The following is a 14295-nucleotide window of genomic DNA, read 5'->3' on the forward strand; positions in this document are numbered from 1 at the left end:
ACTATGTTGCCCAGATTGGCCTGGAACTGTGAGCTTGAGAGATCCTTACACCTCAGCATCCCCAATGCTCAGACTATAGGCGTGGGCCCCCTCACTGGGCTAAAAGTAGAATATTTAAATTTCAGTGACTTCTAAATTACCCATTTAGAATCTGGTAGAGGTTCTCTGTGTTCTAAACAATCTCTGCCTACTCCAAGATTGGGAAGATTTTCTCCTATATTTGCTTCTAAAAGTATAGTTTTAACAAACATAAAGGTCTATGATCTGTTTCAATTTAATTTTTGTGTATGTAGTAAGAGTTGAGGTTCATAAAACCATTTTTTTAAAAAAGTTAATTTAATAAACAAATGCACAGTGAGGTGTAGTTTACAAGATCAAGCCATAGACCAAATCAGAAAGGGTCACTGATTTCCCAATGTCACATTGCTAAAGAGGTAATTGTTGTGTAAAAGTCAGATTTTAGGGCTTCTTGTGTAACCTATTCCAGGTAGTAGCATACATACTTCCTGTTATGTCCACTCCTGACTGTTCATTCCCACCACGTAGCTCTCATTAATACAAAAATGAATTAAAACAAAAGCAGTTCCAGGAGTGGGTGAGACCCTTAACAGGAAGAAATAAAAGAAAATGTGGAATCTTATCCTGCCCTCAGTAGACACGAGCCCCAGATGGCATAAGTAGCTGTGTTTCAGATTTCATAAGTAAGCCAAAGGTACCTTGGCCACAAAGACTTCCCTACTGACCTGCCCCCAGTGACCTCATCCTTCGGGTCCTCACCTCACTGTCTCCACCTCTCCACCATTAGGAAAGACACCTTGTGAGTAAAGCATTAACTGAAATTCCCCATGAAGCTTGGGAGAGAGCGGATCTAGTTTCTTTATTAGATCTACCGACAGTTTCCTAGGAAAGGTAATGCAAGCCCCAACGGGTAGAGATTGGGGGTGGGGTGGGTCGAGGACAAGATATAGGGTTGCCATATTGCAATTGGTTTTGCTGGCCTAAAAGTTGGAACACAAACAATCACTGGTATTCTTTTTTTTTCCCTAACTTTATTTTATTTATTCATTTATTTTTTATGTGGTACTGAGGATAGCCCTCATGTGTGCTAATCAAATGCTCTATCACTGAGCTATAACTATAACTCTAGCCCCACTGGTTTTCTTGGGAAAAAAAAAAAAATGAACACAGGTTCTAACAAAAGATGAAGTTTTCTAATTTGTGATTTTTTACAAGAAAAAAAAAAGTTTAACAATGGCCCAGTACTGAATCATTTACCTCATTGTCTTTGTTCAAACCATCCAGAGTTTCCTACTAGAGGGGCAAAGGAGAGGGGGATCTTTTGCTTCCTGTTGGGAAGGATCATGGCCAACACCCAACAAGAGACAGGTTAACAAGAGAAAAAGATAACAAATGTATCATAGTTGTACACGACATGGGAAACTTCAGGTTGAAGATCCAAAGACTCAAGGTGAACTGTCCATTTTTATGCTTAGGTTCAATAAAGTGGGTACAGTCATACACAGATCTGATGAAACAAGAGTATGATCTAATATTAATGGTCTCTTGGGTGGGCAGTAAAGCCTGTCTATTCAGGTTCTTCTTGGCCTGAGTAGTATCCTTCCTTCCAGTTATGGCAGGAGCCTATCTGGCTTATATAAGTCTTATGACTTACAATCAGACAAGATCAGTCAGAGAATTTATGTAACTGTCTAGGAGGGCTGGGTTCATTGTCTCTGTTCAACTAAGAACAGAAGAACAGGACACAGAGATAGCAAGCATGCAGCAGGTTTATTGCAAAATCGAAAGAGATACACTTCTCTGAAGAGAAGGGGCCCTGGAGCCAGGAATCTGGTGGTGGTGGGGGGGGGTTGGCCTGTCCTTTTTATGATCTCTGGAATTTCCTCCTTTCTTTATCTCCTCCCCTGTCCTATTATTGACTGGGGCCCCTCTTTCCACACATCTTTTTTGTTTTTCTATTGGGTCCCCAGCTTAGGAGCACAAGTATGAAAGTGTCTGTCTGATTGGTTTCCCAGCTTGTATCCACTTGACCTGTACTTTTGTCAAGCAGGAAGTTAACCTCATGAGAAGACCATGCTCTCTTCCTCTGGCCCTGCCCCTGACTCGCCATCTCACCCTGGCTTCCTATGCCCTTCTACATTTCCCTCATTTGTTCTTACACCAAAATGTGGGGGAAAGCTGGAGTACTATTTTTGGGTTTCATGGCTGACTTTTGGGGGAGGGGTCTTGATTTCTATGACCTGTCTTGAGGAAGATGAATTCTAGTTTCTGTATCTGGCTTAAGAAAAGAAAGCAGGGTGAAAGATGGGAGGGAAAGAGGGTGTCAGACAGAAACTTTGCTTCCGAGGACTTCACTTTGGGGTATCATTTTCTGAGCCTCAAAACTGCATATCTGTATGCTATGCCCACCGAGCCCAAATGACAGGCCAGAGGGTGAAGACTAAGTGAGAGCATCAGTGGGAACTTGAAGCAGTGGGGACCTGGGGACACAGAAATCATGAACCCAGGAGGGAGGTGGGCCCCTGTGCTCTTCAGGCTAGAGACCCAGAGAACAAATTAGGATGATGAGCATAGCCTTAAGAAAGAGTCTGCCATGGGGCAGAAAAGACACCTCCTTCTAGGTCATCATCCTTTACTTCAATACCTGACTCCTGTATTGGGCTGAGCCCTTTTGCTCAGGTTCCAGACAGCTTAAAAGATTAAGACATACATCACATAGAGAGAACAAATACATACAATTTATTCATTAAAATGAGGACCAAGTGTCCTTAACTCTGTAAAGTCAAGTTACATCATCAAAGCTGTTTGTTTAAAAGCAGAAGTCACACATGTTGGCAACAGTTCTCGAAACAGCCAGTGTCTTTTTGGTCAATAGTATTGCTTCAGGAGAGACAGCATCTCGCAGATCTGCCCTGTAACTCCCAGAAAAGTCAACCAGCCAGATTTAGGTTCAAACTTCTTTACAAAGCCATTTTCCTAGGAGAGAATAAAACATAACATTTTTAAAATTAGCAGAGGCTAAGTTTTAAAAAAGCAAAGAAACTTTCATTTAAATGATGCAAATAGCTACTCCGCTCTATACATTTTGCTCTGTCATTGTTCTCTACCTCTCTCAAGTAGCATCATACAATAGAAATATAGCCTTAGCCATATTTTGAATTCTTGTGGTTTTAATGTTTTTTTGCAGCCACATGTGAAAAAATAAAAAGAAATGGGGGAAAATAATTTTAAGATATATTTAATATATTCAAAATATTATTTCAAAACAGTATAAATCATTAATGAATTTTTTTTCATAGCAAATATTCAAAGTCCTTCCACCTTAATGCAGACCAACCACATTGCAATTATTCAGCAGCCACATGTGACTGCACAGCAAGTCAGCACAGAAGCACAGCTCTAGAGGGAACAAATTCAGTTTTTTCTTTCTCTTTAAATTGCCTCGCATCGAAATATGTATTTATATTTATACACTATCATATTGAGAATTATGAGGACTCATGGTAAACCTAAATTAAACCAGTGTTTTTGAGCCTACGAAAAGGCTGATGACTATTTCTATTGCAATTCATTCCCTTTTGAGACCAGACATAGTTTTTCAAAAAAATAGTATAACCCAATGAGCTGTATATTGTATTCAGTTAATTTATGAACTATGATTATAAAACATCCTTATTGAAAATTACTTCCAGCTTATGCCCTCTCTTATTTCAACAAATGAGAAAATTGAGGCCCAGAAAAATGTAAGCTACCTAAAATAACCCAACTCTGTAGGACCTGGATTGGAATGCAAATATTCTACTTCTTTCCACTCCCTGCATTTCCAAACAAGCACCAAAAGGATTAGAAAATCGTTAAAATGGTTTTTTGAAAGGTTCATCTAGCAAATATTTGCCCTACATTTTGTAAGTTCCAGAATCTAGGGTTATAAATGCCCCCAAGGTAGTTCATAGCCTAGCATGACTAATACTAAAAAGTGAGCCAAACATCTCTTTGATAGAAGAGATTGGAGAGTCCTGCAGTGCCCTGGAATCATCTTTGTAAGATTGCTGGCAGAGCGGATAGGCATCAGACGGGATTTTCCATCTGAAGGATTGCCTAAGGAAACCAGCTCTGCCTATGTGCTAAGGGTAGTCTCATGCTCTGAGGCACATGCTGTCTGTCATGCTGTATGTTAGGGCATGAAGAAACTGCTCCTCTCTTCTTCCTCTTCCCCTTCCACCATTACACACTCATATTTTCCCACACATTCTAGGTATGTAGACATTTCATTGCTCCCTTCCTAGAATTCCCCACATTATGAAATTAGAAAAAGCCCAGATCTGGCAAGTATAATAATCCCCTCTAAAATGACTTTTTAAAAATTTTTTTTAGTTGTAGATGGATACATTACCTTTATTTTATTTATTTACTTTTATATGGTGTGGTGCTGAGGATTGAACCCAGTGCTTCACACGTGTTAGTCAAGTGCTCTACCACTGATCTACAACCCCAGCCCTAAAGTGACTTCAAACTAATATAACAATTATTGTTGTCTATTTGATGGGGCAGGTAATATGTCACCTTTTATATGCATTGAACTTCTAAAGTAAAAAAAGTGAACAGAGGAAAAATGGACAAATCCAGCCATGAAGATGAAACCATTTTTAAATTTTTTTTTTAGTTGTAGATGGGCACAATACCTTAATTGTATTAATTTTTATGTGGTGCTGAGGATCAAACCCAGTGCCTCATGCCTGCTAGGCAAGAGCTCTACCACTGAGCCACAACTTCAGCCCCAAGATGAAACCATTTTTTAAACTATGAAAAAACAAAAGAACAACAGATTGAGAAAATATTTACATTTACTATGAAAGAGTTCATTCCAATGAAACAGAAAGTCATCAAACATAAGTCATTAACAAATCTATGGGGGAAAGTTTTATATTACTAGCAATTAAATAAATTCAATTTTACTACAATCTTATTGTTTCTTAGATCTATTAAACTGGCTTTGTTTTAAGCCTATGAAATAAATTATTTTTTAATAATACTGCCCAATGCTGATGTTGTTCCATTGGTTCAATCCTTTTGGAAAGCAATATGTATCCAGTAGGTATGAGTAATGTAATGCTCGTATCTTATGAACCACTCACTCCACTGTGAGAAAGTTATCATTAGACAATGGTTCAAAATACTTGGGGGAGGGGAAAGGTAAACATACCCATGTTCACTATGAAATCATTATTTCTTTTTTTTTAATTTTTTTTTTAGTTTTAGTTGGACCAATGCCTTTATTTTATTTATTTTTATGTGGTGCTGAGGATCAATGAAACAGAAAGTCATCAAACATAAGTCATCAAACAGCGTCTCGCATGTGCTAGGCGAGCGCTCTACCACTGAGCCACAACCCCAGCCCCTCAAATCATTATTTCTTTTTTTTAATGTTTATTTTTTAGGTTTACGTGGACACAATATCTTTATTTACATTTATGTGATTCTGAGGATTGAACCCAGTGCCTCATGCATACTAGGTGAGTACTCTACCACTGAGCTACAACCCCAGCCCCCAAATCATTATTTCTATAAGGAAAAACTGTTGGAAACAGCCCAAATGTCCAAAAATTGGGAATTGTTTAAGTAAATCATGTCACCTTAAATTAGTGAAATGTTCTATAGACATTAGAAATGTTAACCTGAAATATGTGAGACAATGTTAAAAATATTTATAATATAAAGAAACTGCTCCATGTACAGCCAGAGGAATCAGAAGTTGTGCTCCATTTGTGTAATGTATGTCAAAATGCATTCTTCTGTAAAATTAATTATTTAATTTTAAAAAAGTAAACTGCTATGTATACCCTAATTATTTTTTACATATAAATATCATATCCACATGTGGATATGTGATAGTAGTGGGGGTGATTTTTTTTCCTCCTTAAAATATGCTTTTTAAAGATATTCTTTTCAGGGCTGGGGATGTGGCTCAAGCGGTATCGCGCTCGCCTGGCATACGTGCGGCCCCGGTTCAATCCTCGGCACCACATACAAAGATGTTGTGTCCACCGAAATCTAAAAAACAATAAATATTTTTTAAAAAAATTCTTTTCAAAAATATTTCCTTTAATGATGCAATTTGTATCTTAAGATCATTATATAAAAATATATGTATAAATAAGGATTCAGTATTATCCTAGTAAACAAGGAATGTCCAGAGAACATTTCTGGGAATAGTGATAGTTGGTTAAATTAAGCTACTCTGGTTTTAAGAAAACCTAAAGCATAAACTAATATATGAGACTGCTATAGTTTGAATGTCCCCTCCAAAACCCAGTTGAATTTTAACTGCCATTAAAATTGTGTGATCTTAAGATCAACCTTGAAGAGTTGCTTAGGTCATGGGGGTCCCACCCTATATATTACGGCTGTTATTGAAGAAGCATGTAGAATTATACAAGGGAGGAGGTTCAGCCTCCTTTTATTTTCCCTTTATGTGTCTGTCTTTCTGTCTGTCTGTCTCTCTCTGTCTCTTTCCATGTGATACCTTCTACCATACTGCAGTGTGGCAAAGAGGCCTTCGCCAAATATAGTCTATCTATTTGATAGTTCCCAGCCTCTCAGAAAATTTCTTTTCCCTATAATTTACCCTGACTGTAATATTCTGTTATAGCAGCAGAAAACAGACTACAATATGCCTTATATCAATAATGTGAAGAAAATCAGAAACTTCAAACTTTTTCAAATCTATTGGCAAACACTATATTATAATACCATAATATTATTCCCAATTCTCTAGAGATTATTTGCTCCTTTATTCACTTAAGAAATATTCACTGAACACTGACTACATCCCAGGTACTATTTGAAGCATGGGAAACAGTGGTGAACAAAATACCCAGGATCCCTGCCCTCCCTAAGCTTAAATTCTCATCACAGAGACAGATAATAAGCTGATAAGAAAATAAATATGTAATGTGTACAGCTGTGAAAACTGTTAGGAAGGAAACACTGTAGGCATGGGACGGAGAGTAGCAGTGGTACTGCCTTAGATGGAGTGATCACTGAAGACTTCTCTGAGGAGGCAGCCTTGGAGCAGAGGGAAAAAGGGAAGAGGAAGGGCAGGGAAGAAGGGAGCCATGCAAACATCTGGGGGGAGATTATTCCAGGCAGAGGCAATAGCAAGTGCAAAGGCCTTGAGGGTAGAATGTGCTGAGCTTATCCAAGGAATCCGGGGCTACAACAGCTCAGAAGAGATTCATAGAAAATGAGATTTGGGAGGTGTTTGAAGGCTAGATGGTGTAGGCCTTTGGGTCTGGGGGTCACGACTTTGTGTTTTTGTTCCCAAGGTGAAGGGGCATCTTGGAGGGTTTTGCTTAGGCCAGGACATGATCTAATTCAAGTTTTAAAATATCACTCTGGCTGCTATGCACACAACAGAATCTTAGCAGGGGAAGAATGGAAGGAGGGAGATTGCTAGGAGCCTAGTGATGGAGTCAAGTGGGAGAGGAAGGCAGCCTCAAGGCCCTAGACGGACACTCTTTGCTGATAGATTGGACATGGGGTCTGAGGGAAAGACGTCAAGGCTGACTCCCAAAGTTAGAGAGCTCTCTAAAAGAACCTGCAGGAAGATTTTTTCCTCTGACTCTTGGGTCAAAACCAGGCATTTCAACGTGATCGCAATTATATTTCACCTTATTTTTTACTAAATGATTTCAAACTCTCAAGTTAAAATTCAAAAGAAATATAAGCATTTGACTGCAAGATCAATTTAATCAAAGGACACACCCAATATTTAAGATTATATCACTATTAACATCTTTTTTAAAAATATTTTTTAGTTGTTGATAGATCTTTATTTTTTTATCTATTTATGATTTTTTTTATTTATTTATAACGTGGTGCTGAGAATCGAACCCAGTGCCTCACACATATCAGGCAAGTGTGCTACCACTGAGCCCCAGCCCCAGCCCCAAGATTATATCACTGTTAGATCTTTATACTTTAGTCAATCATCTACTTGTCTCTGTATGCCCAATCTGCCCATTCACTTGGCCTCAAGTTGACCTGACCATTAATTAGAGCAAGAGAGACAGAAGAGAAGGGAGGAAGGAAGGAAGGGAGGGAGGGAGGGAGGGAGGGAGGGAGAAAGAAGGGAAAGAGAGATAATCTCTTGGCTTAACTCTTATGACCCAAGCTTTAATATTCTGGTTACTTGGAAATCACCAACTGTGTACATCTCTACTTTAAAGGGGCTTTCTTTTGGTGTTTAGTTTCAATAATTATATGTCAAAACTTCTTGGACTTTCTCATATAACCCTCATAGCTGACAGTTCACCAGGCACTTTTACAGAAATGTTTTCTAGTCCTTTACCTTCCCTTCCAAAGTAGGTACTGTCTTCATAATATACTGTATATAAAATATATTGCTATGCTATATCATATCATATTTTATTATAACATGCATTATTTAAGGAAGATGAGTCTCAGGTACTTCAGTAATCTACTCAAGTTTATACCTGTGATAAGGAAAGAAAATTGGAATTCAAATCTCCTGTTCTAATATTAGGTCACTGATTCATCCCATCCACAAATATTAGTTGGGTACCTTCTATGCAAACGGCCCTATGCTAAGCATGAGGTATATAGTGATGCATTAAGTAGACATGATTACTCCTGTGTGAGCTATGGGCTGAGAATTCTTTCCACTCCAGGAGTGCAGACAGGCACAGAAGAGTGCTCCATTGAAAGGAGTGAAGGGAGGAAAGTTACCTGGCTCAAGAGGAAGGATGATCCAAAGGGGCAAGACAAAAGTTGCTGTTCAAAAACATATTTTCTGAGATAGGAACTCGCTAGGTAATCCAGCCTAGTCCTGAATTCCTGGGCCTGCCCTGAGCTGCTAAAGCACATTCTAATGGCTTCTACAAACCAACCTTTTGGCTGTAGATGTAGTTCAGTGGTGAACTTGCCTGCATGCAAAAGATCCTAGGTTCAATCCCCAGCACCACGCAAGGGAGAAAAAAAAATTCTTCTCTCTCTCTCTCTCTCTCTCTCTCTCCTAGGGATTTAATCAGGGTTACTGAACCACTTAGCCACATCCCCAGTCCTTTTTATTTTTATTTTTGAGACAGAAACTCACTAAGTTGCTTAAGGCCTTGCTGAAGTTGCTGAGGCTGACATTGAACTTGTGATCTTCTTGCCTCAGCCTCCCAAACTGCTGGTACCAGAGATCTAAATGCTGAAGACAGCTAAAAAATAACACTAACTCTTCTAACAGATCTTTCGAGAACCTATCCATTTTCGGCACTCCAAATTAGCAGTGAGGATGGAAAATAATAGTAAATGTGAAAGAGGAAGAAAAAGAGAGATGAGACATCTGGAAGGAAAGAAGGAAGGAAGGAAGGAAGGAAATTAAAAAGGAAGAAAGGAAGAAAAGAAAGTAGGTCAAGCTGATTTTAAAAAAGAAACAATAAGGAATGAGATTATGATTCCTGTTATTATTACACTGGCCTTACTTTTTCCCTTTAGTGCACCTGTTTTACATGGTGGTTAATAAATAATTGTAGTTGGTCATATAACTTATGGAAACTAAATACATTTAATCAAATTCTTTCAATGGAAGCGAGCTAATACTACTACTGATAAGAGTAACTCAAGTTTTATATTGGGTTCTTATTTGCAGTATTCTTGCTTTGCATTAGTGATTTGATTCTTATATCAGTACAGAAGATAAGCTGCGATATTCTCCTAGTTTCACAGAGGAGAAAACAAGATTTAGGGAAGTCACATAACTTGTTCAAGTCACACAGTAAGCACTGGAGTCTAGAATGAACCCAAATGTGCTGAATCAGCTCTTACATGTGTGCTGTGCTCCCATACCACATTTTTTTCTTTTCTTTTTTTTTTTTTTTTTTTTTTGGGGGGGGGGGTACCAGGGATTGAACCCAGGGGCACCTAACCTCTAAGCCACATCCCTATTTTTTTTTTTTGAGACAGGGTCTCACTAAGTTGCTTAGGGTCTCCATAAGTTGCTGAGACTCCTGCTTCAACCTCCCGAGCCCCTGGGATTACAGGCGTGCATCACCACACCCAGCCCCATACCACATTTTTGATCCAAGAGTTTTCATAAAGTCTCTGGACATGTTTTAAATGTAATTAGTTCATACATTTTGTGTTTTATGATCAGTGGGGTTTTTTTTAGTTTTTCTCAGAAGGGAAAAAAGGGAGAAGTCAGTGCTCGCTTGATAAAATTGTGAAATGCCTTTTCCCTCTTTTTATGGGCCACCTGACTTAACTAGTGGTAAGCATGTGATTGTACATTTCCCATGAAATGAATCATTCAAGAGTAAATTCATTCATTTAAGCATATTTGTCAACAACACTATGAAAATAATATCAGTTTGCCATGTCTGTACGACTGACTCAAAAGAGCTCTATCTGTCATTAACAGAATCAATGTCTCCTGAGAGCTAGGAACAAAATATCAAGATTGCTTTGAAAAGATCTCTTAGCAAGTTTATCTACCACATATAACACCTAAGCTACTCAGGTGTAAAAGTGAAGAGCTGGGAGCCTGCACAGAATGTTACAAAGGATGAGTATGTGTGCAAGCAGTTATGTGTATTTATATCTCCAGTCGGGGGAGCTTTCTTCTGCCACATGTTTGCTAACCCCAGTACCACCCCCAAAATAAGAGTACATTTCTAGGCATTCTAAGGAACCATTTTTAACAGCCTCCATTCACTATAAGTTCCAGGAACTCATAAAATTCATTGTGAAAAAGTTAAATTTTTAAGTAACATGCATTCACTGACTGTGTGTTCCCAAGTAGCATGTCAAGCACTAGGAACACAGTCCAAGCCTATAGAGAGCTTGCAGGCTCATATGTGGGCCTCTGTGCTAGAGAATAGTTGCCATCACTTGAAAGCTATATAGTATGCTGAAATTTTGCTCAGCCTTTCAGTACAGCTTCCCACAGTCAGCTAGAAGAAAACATGGCTAAGCATCTCACATGCTTCACCCAGCCTTAAGTCAGGCTGAGTTAGAAAGAAGAATTCCAGGAAAAAGAAGATGATTAAAAAAGAAGACTGGTTGCAGTAACACCATCCTTAGGCAAGAAGGCCTTAAACAAAATGGAAATGGTATCAAGTAAAAGATTTATCAATCTGATTACATCAAACTTTTTTTTTTATACTGGGGAATTGAACCCAGAAGCTCTTTACCACTGAGAAACATCCCAAGCCCTTTCTATTTTTTATTTTGGACATGGTCTTGATAAGTTAATTAAAGCCTCACTTAGTTGTTGAGGTTGGCCTTGAACTTGTGATCCTCCTGCCTCAGGCTCCTGAGTCTCTGGGATTACAGGTATGTGCCACCATGCCTAACCTGAATCAAACTTTTAAATATTTATAATGACTAAAGACATGAATAGTTCATTTGAAAAGATACTCAGCAAACTAGAAGATATCTGTCACATATAAAAATAAATAAAAAATATCCAGAATATTCAAAGAATTCCTATAGATCAGTAAGAAAAAGACAAAATGAAAATGGGCAAAGGCTATAAACAGATAAATCCCTTAAGAAGAATTAGAAATTGTTAGTAAACATACGAAAAGATGCTCAAAATGAAAAGATATTTAGCCTTATTAATAAAAAAAACAAGAATTAAAACAAGATATGTTTAAATATATATCTATTTTAACCCGACAAATTGGGGAAATTATGACAGATTGCTACAATGTAATGTTAGTCTTCTGGTATGTAGGGAAATGTTGGATACTCTAACAAGCTTCTGATGGGAGTGTAACTTCCCAGAACCACTTTGGAGGGCAAGGATCCAGTAGATTAAACAATAGACATGTACCACAGCCCAGAAAAGCAACATCCACCCTAGAAAATCCACACATGCAGGAGGGAAGGTACATATAAAGATTATTCAGTGAAGCATTGTTCATGGTAGACAACTCTGGAAATAACCTAAATTTTCACCAACTAGACATGGCCAACTATTCGACAGCATTTACATACAACAGAATATATGACAAACTTTTAAGAATACTATTTTAGCAGAACAGAATGGCACAGGCCCATAATCCCCAGGAGGCAAGAGGTTAGCAATTTCAAGGCCATTGTCAGCAATTTAGCATGATCTGTCTCAAAATAAAACTAAAGAGAACTGGGAATGTAGCTCAGTGGTAAAGTGCCTCTGGGTTCAATCTCCATTATAAATAAATAAATCCTATTATAAATAGTCTTGGTTGAAAAAAAATAAGTTGAAAATTAAGTACCATGTAGAATTTTAACTCACACACACACACACACACACATATAAATTTTTTCACAAAGAAATACTATGAGGCTGAGGGTATTGCTCAGTGGTAGGGTGTGTTATTAGCCTGTGGAAAGCTTTGGGTTTGATATTCACCACCAAACAACAACAAACTGTTAGCCAGGCATGCTGGGCCATGCCTGTGGTTCCAGCTACTTGGGAGGTCAAGGCAGAGAATTGCTTGAGGTCAGGAGTTCGAGGTCAATCTGGGCAAAATAATAAAACCCTACCTCTAGAAAAAAGAATGCTAGGTATTTCCTATAGATATAGCATGTTTTGCATGTGAAATAATAGACAAGAGTAGTTATCACTTAGGATAGATGAGAGTTAGGATTGGGCCTTGAAGAGAGGCTCCATGGGCACATAGGTGCTTTTAAAAACTAAGAATGTAGTGTATTGGGACATAAAAGGAAACATATACATCCAGCTGTAAAAGGCTTCTTTTCTGCAACCAGAAATTCTCTGCTCTTTCCTGCCAGAGAGGTTGTATTTCCCAGTCAACCACTTGGACAAGGAGAGAGTTTCATTTCTACATATAACTTTGTCGAGGCATACTTTAAATTTTATATAATGGGAAGGGAGTTTTTAAGAAGCTCATTTATCTTCACTACCAGAAACTCATGTCTTAAACACACCATTTCAATCTCCTGTATTTGAAAGGGAGCCACTAAAAAAATTAAAAATACCAAAATAAAAATTTTAAAAAGGGTTCTTACCAACATGAATTCTCTCATAGGTCCCTACACAGTCTTAGCTTTTTGAGGTACTGATAATAATGTGAATTTTTATTTTAAAAATATTAAGTAATGGTTCTCTTTAACCACAGTCCAGAATTTTTATATTAGAAAACTGACAAAAAAATTAATTTGTAAGTAATGAACTTGCAAAAATATACACTTATCTTTTTCAACATAATAAATACCTACATATGACAACATCTAATACCAAGTGTTTCTGTACTAATTCTACATTGTTGTGACAGCCCTAGCAAAAAGTAAGTTTTAGATTGCCTGTGCTGTTGACTCTGAAGATGCATTAGAAAGCTGCTTTATAGGTCCCCAGACCTCATTACTGTAATTCATACTGTCCAAAATAAAAACTGTGAGGGTTTTCCAGCTAAAAAGTTCTAGTATTCATTGGAAATAAGCCAGAAAGATTTTAGGTTTTTTTAATTAAAAATTTCTAAAACAAACTACCCAAAGAAAATTAAATTCTTAAGTAGGTGTTTTGTGATGGTGGCTTCCATTAGCAAGGAAACTCTGAATTCCTATTTCACAGTACAAACAATGAAAAAAATTTCCATCACACATACCCAGCCTCCATTTTGCCTTATCCATTCTCCTGCATTATTCATAATGAACTCAGCCACAAAGTAAGAGATCTCCTCGTCGGAATCCACAGCAGGGGCAATCCGCTCTCGCAGAAGTTTCTTGACCAGAACTCCTCCGAAGGCAAATATGGTCACAATCCTTCCCCAGTTCATGATGCCATCTTCAAATTCCTTTTCCATCACTTGATTGAATATTGTTCTGGCAGTATCAGCAGACACCACATCAAAATTGTCCAAGTATGGTTTCAGATTCTTTTCAACTTCTTTTTGGACTGAGAAAGCCACGTTTTGTAACACTTTGGACGTTTTGTTGGGACTTGACCCACGTTGCGGTACCTGCAGGACGTGCTGCAGGTAGTCCTGAGCCAGCGTGTGGATGAACCTGAACTCACAGTCATTCATCTTCCCCTGGTGCAGAGCAGCCGGGAGCAGGTTCCTCTGGAGTCCGTGGAGGCCAGTCGAAGTAAATGCTTACAGAGCTTGGCAGAGGCGTGACACATGTTATCTGGAAGCTGGTGGAATTTCTGTTTGCATCATGGTATAGTATCCTTCCTCCTAGTCACTTTCGAGTGTAGGCTGCATATGAAAGAGAAAGTTCAAATGTGAAAGAGGAAAACATTTCAGAGAGGCCACTTCCTCA

The 14295-nt window shown here is 38.2% G+C and overlaps 1 protein-coding gene across 1 annotated transcript; it reads right to left on the reverse strand.

Annotated features, from left to right (window-relative positions):
- Positions 1-2734: 2734 nt before the first annotated feature.
- On the reverse strand, positions 2735-14231 carry Bcl2a1 (BCL2 related protein A1). The gene is made up of 2 exons (XM_027925912.3): positions 13638-14231; positions 2735-2994 (listed from the first exon to the last, which is right to left on the reverse strand). Exons 1-2 carry the CDS (start codon positions 14055-14057, stop codon positions 2887-2889), a joined length of 528 nt encoding a protein of 175 aa, XP_027781713.1. The 5' UTR covers positions 14058-14231; the 3' UTR covers positions 2735-2886.
- Positions 14232-14295: the final 64 nt, after the last annotated feature.

This window comes from Marmota flaviventris, chromosome 2 (assembly GCF_047511675.1).
Source record: "Marmota flaviventris isolate mMarFla1 chromosome 2, mMarFla1.hap1, whole genome shotgun sequence".
NCBI classification, from domain to species: domain Eukaryota; kingdom Metazoa; phylum Chordata; class Mammalia; order Rodentia; family Sciuridae; genus Marmota; species Marmota flaviventris.

Coding starts and splice junctions, on each gene's coding strand:
- Bcl2a1 (XM_027925912.3), bottom strand. CDS start 14,057: ATGAATGACTGTGAGTTCAGGTTCATCCACACGCTGGCTCAGGACTAC. Junction 2,995..13,637: donor TAAGGCAAAATGGAGGCTGG/GTATGTGTGATG, acceptor ATTCTCTCCTAG/GAAAATGGCTTTGTAAAGAA.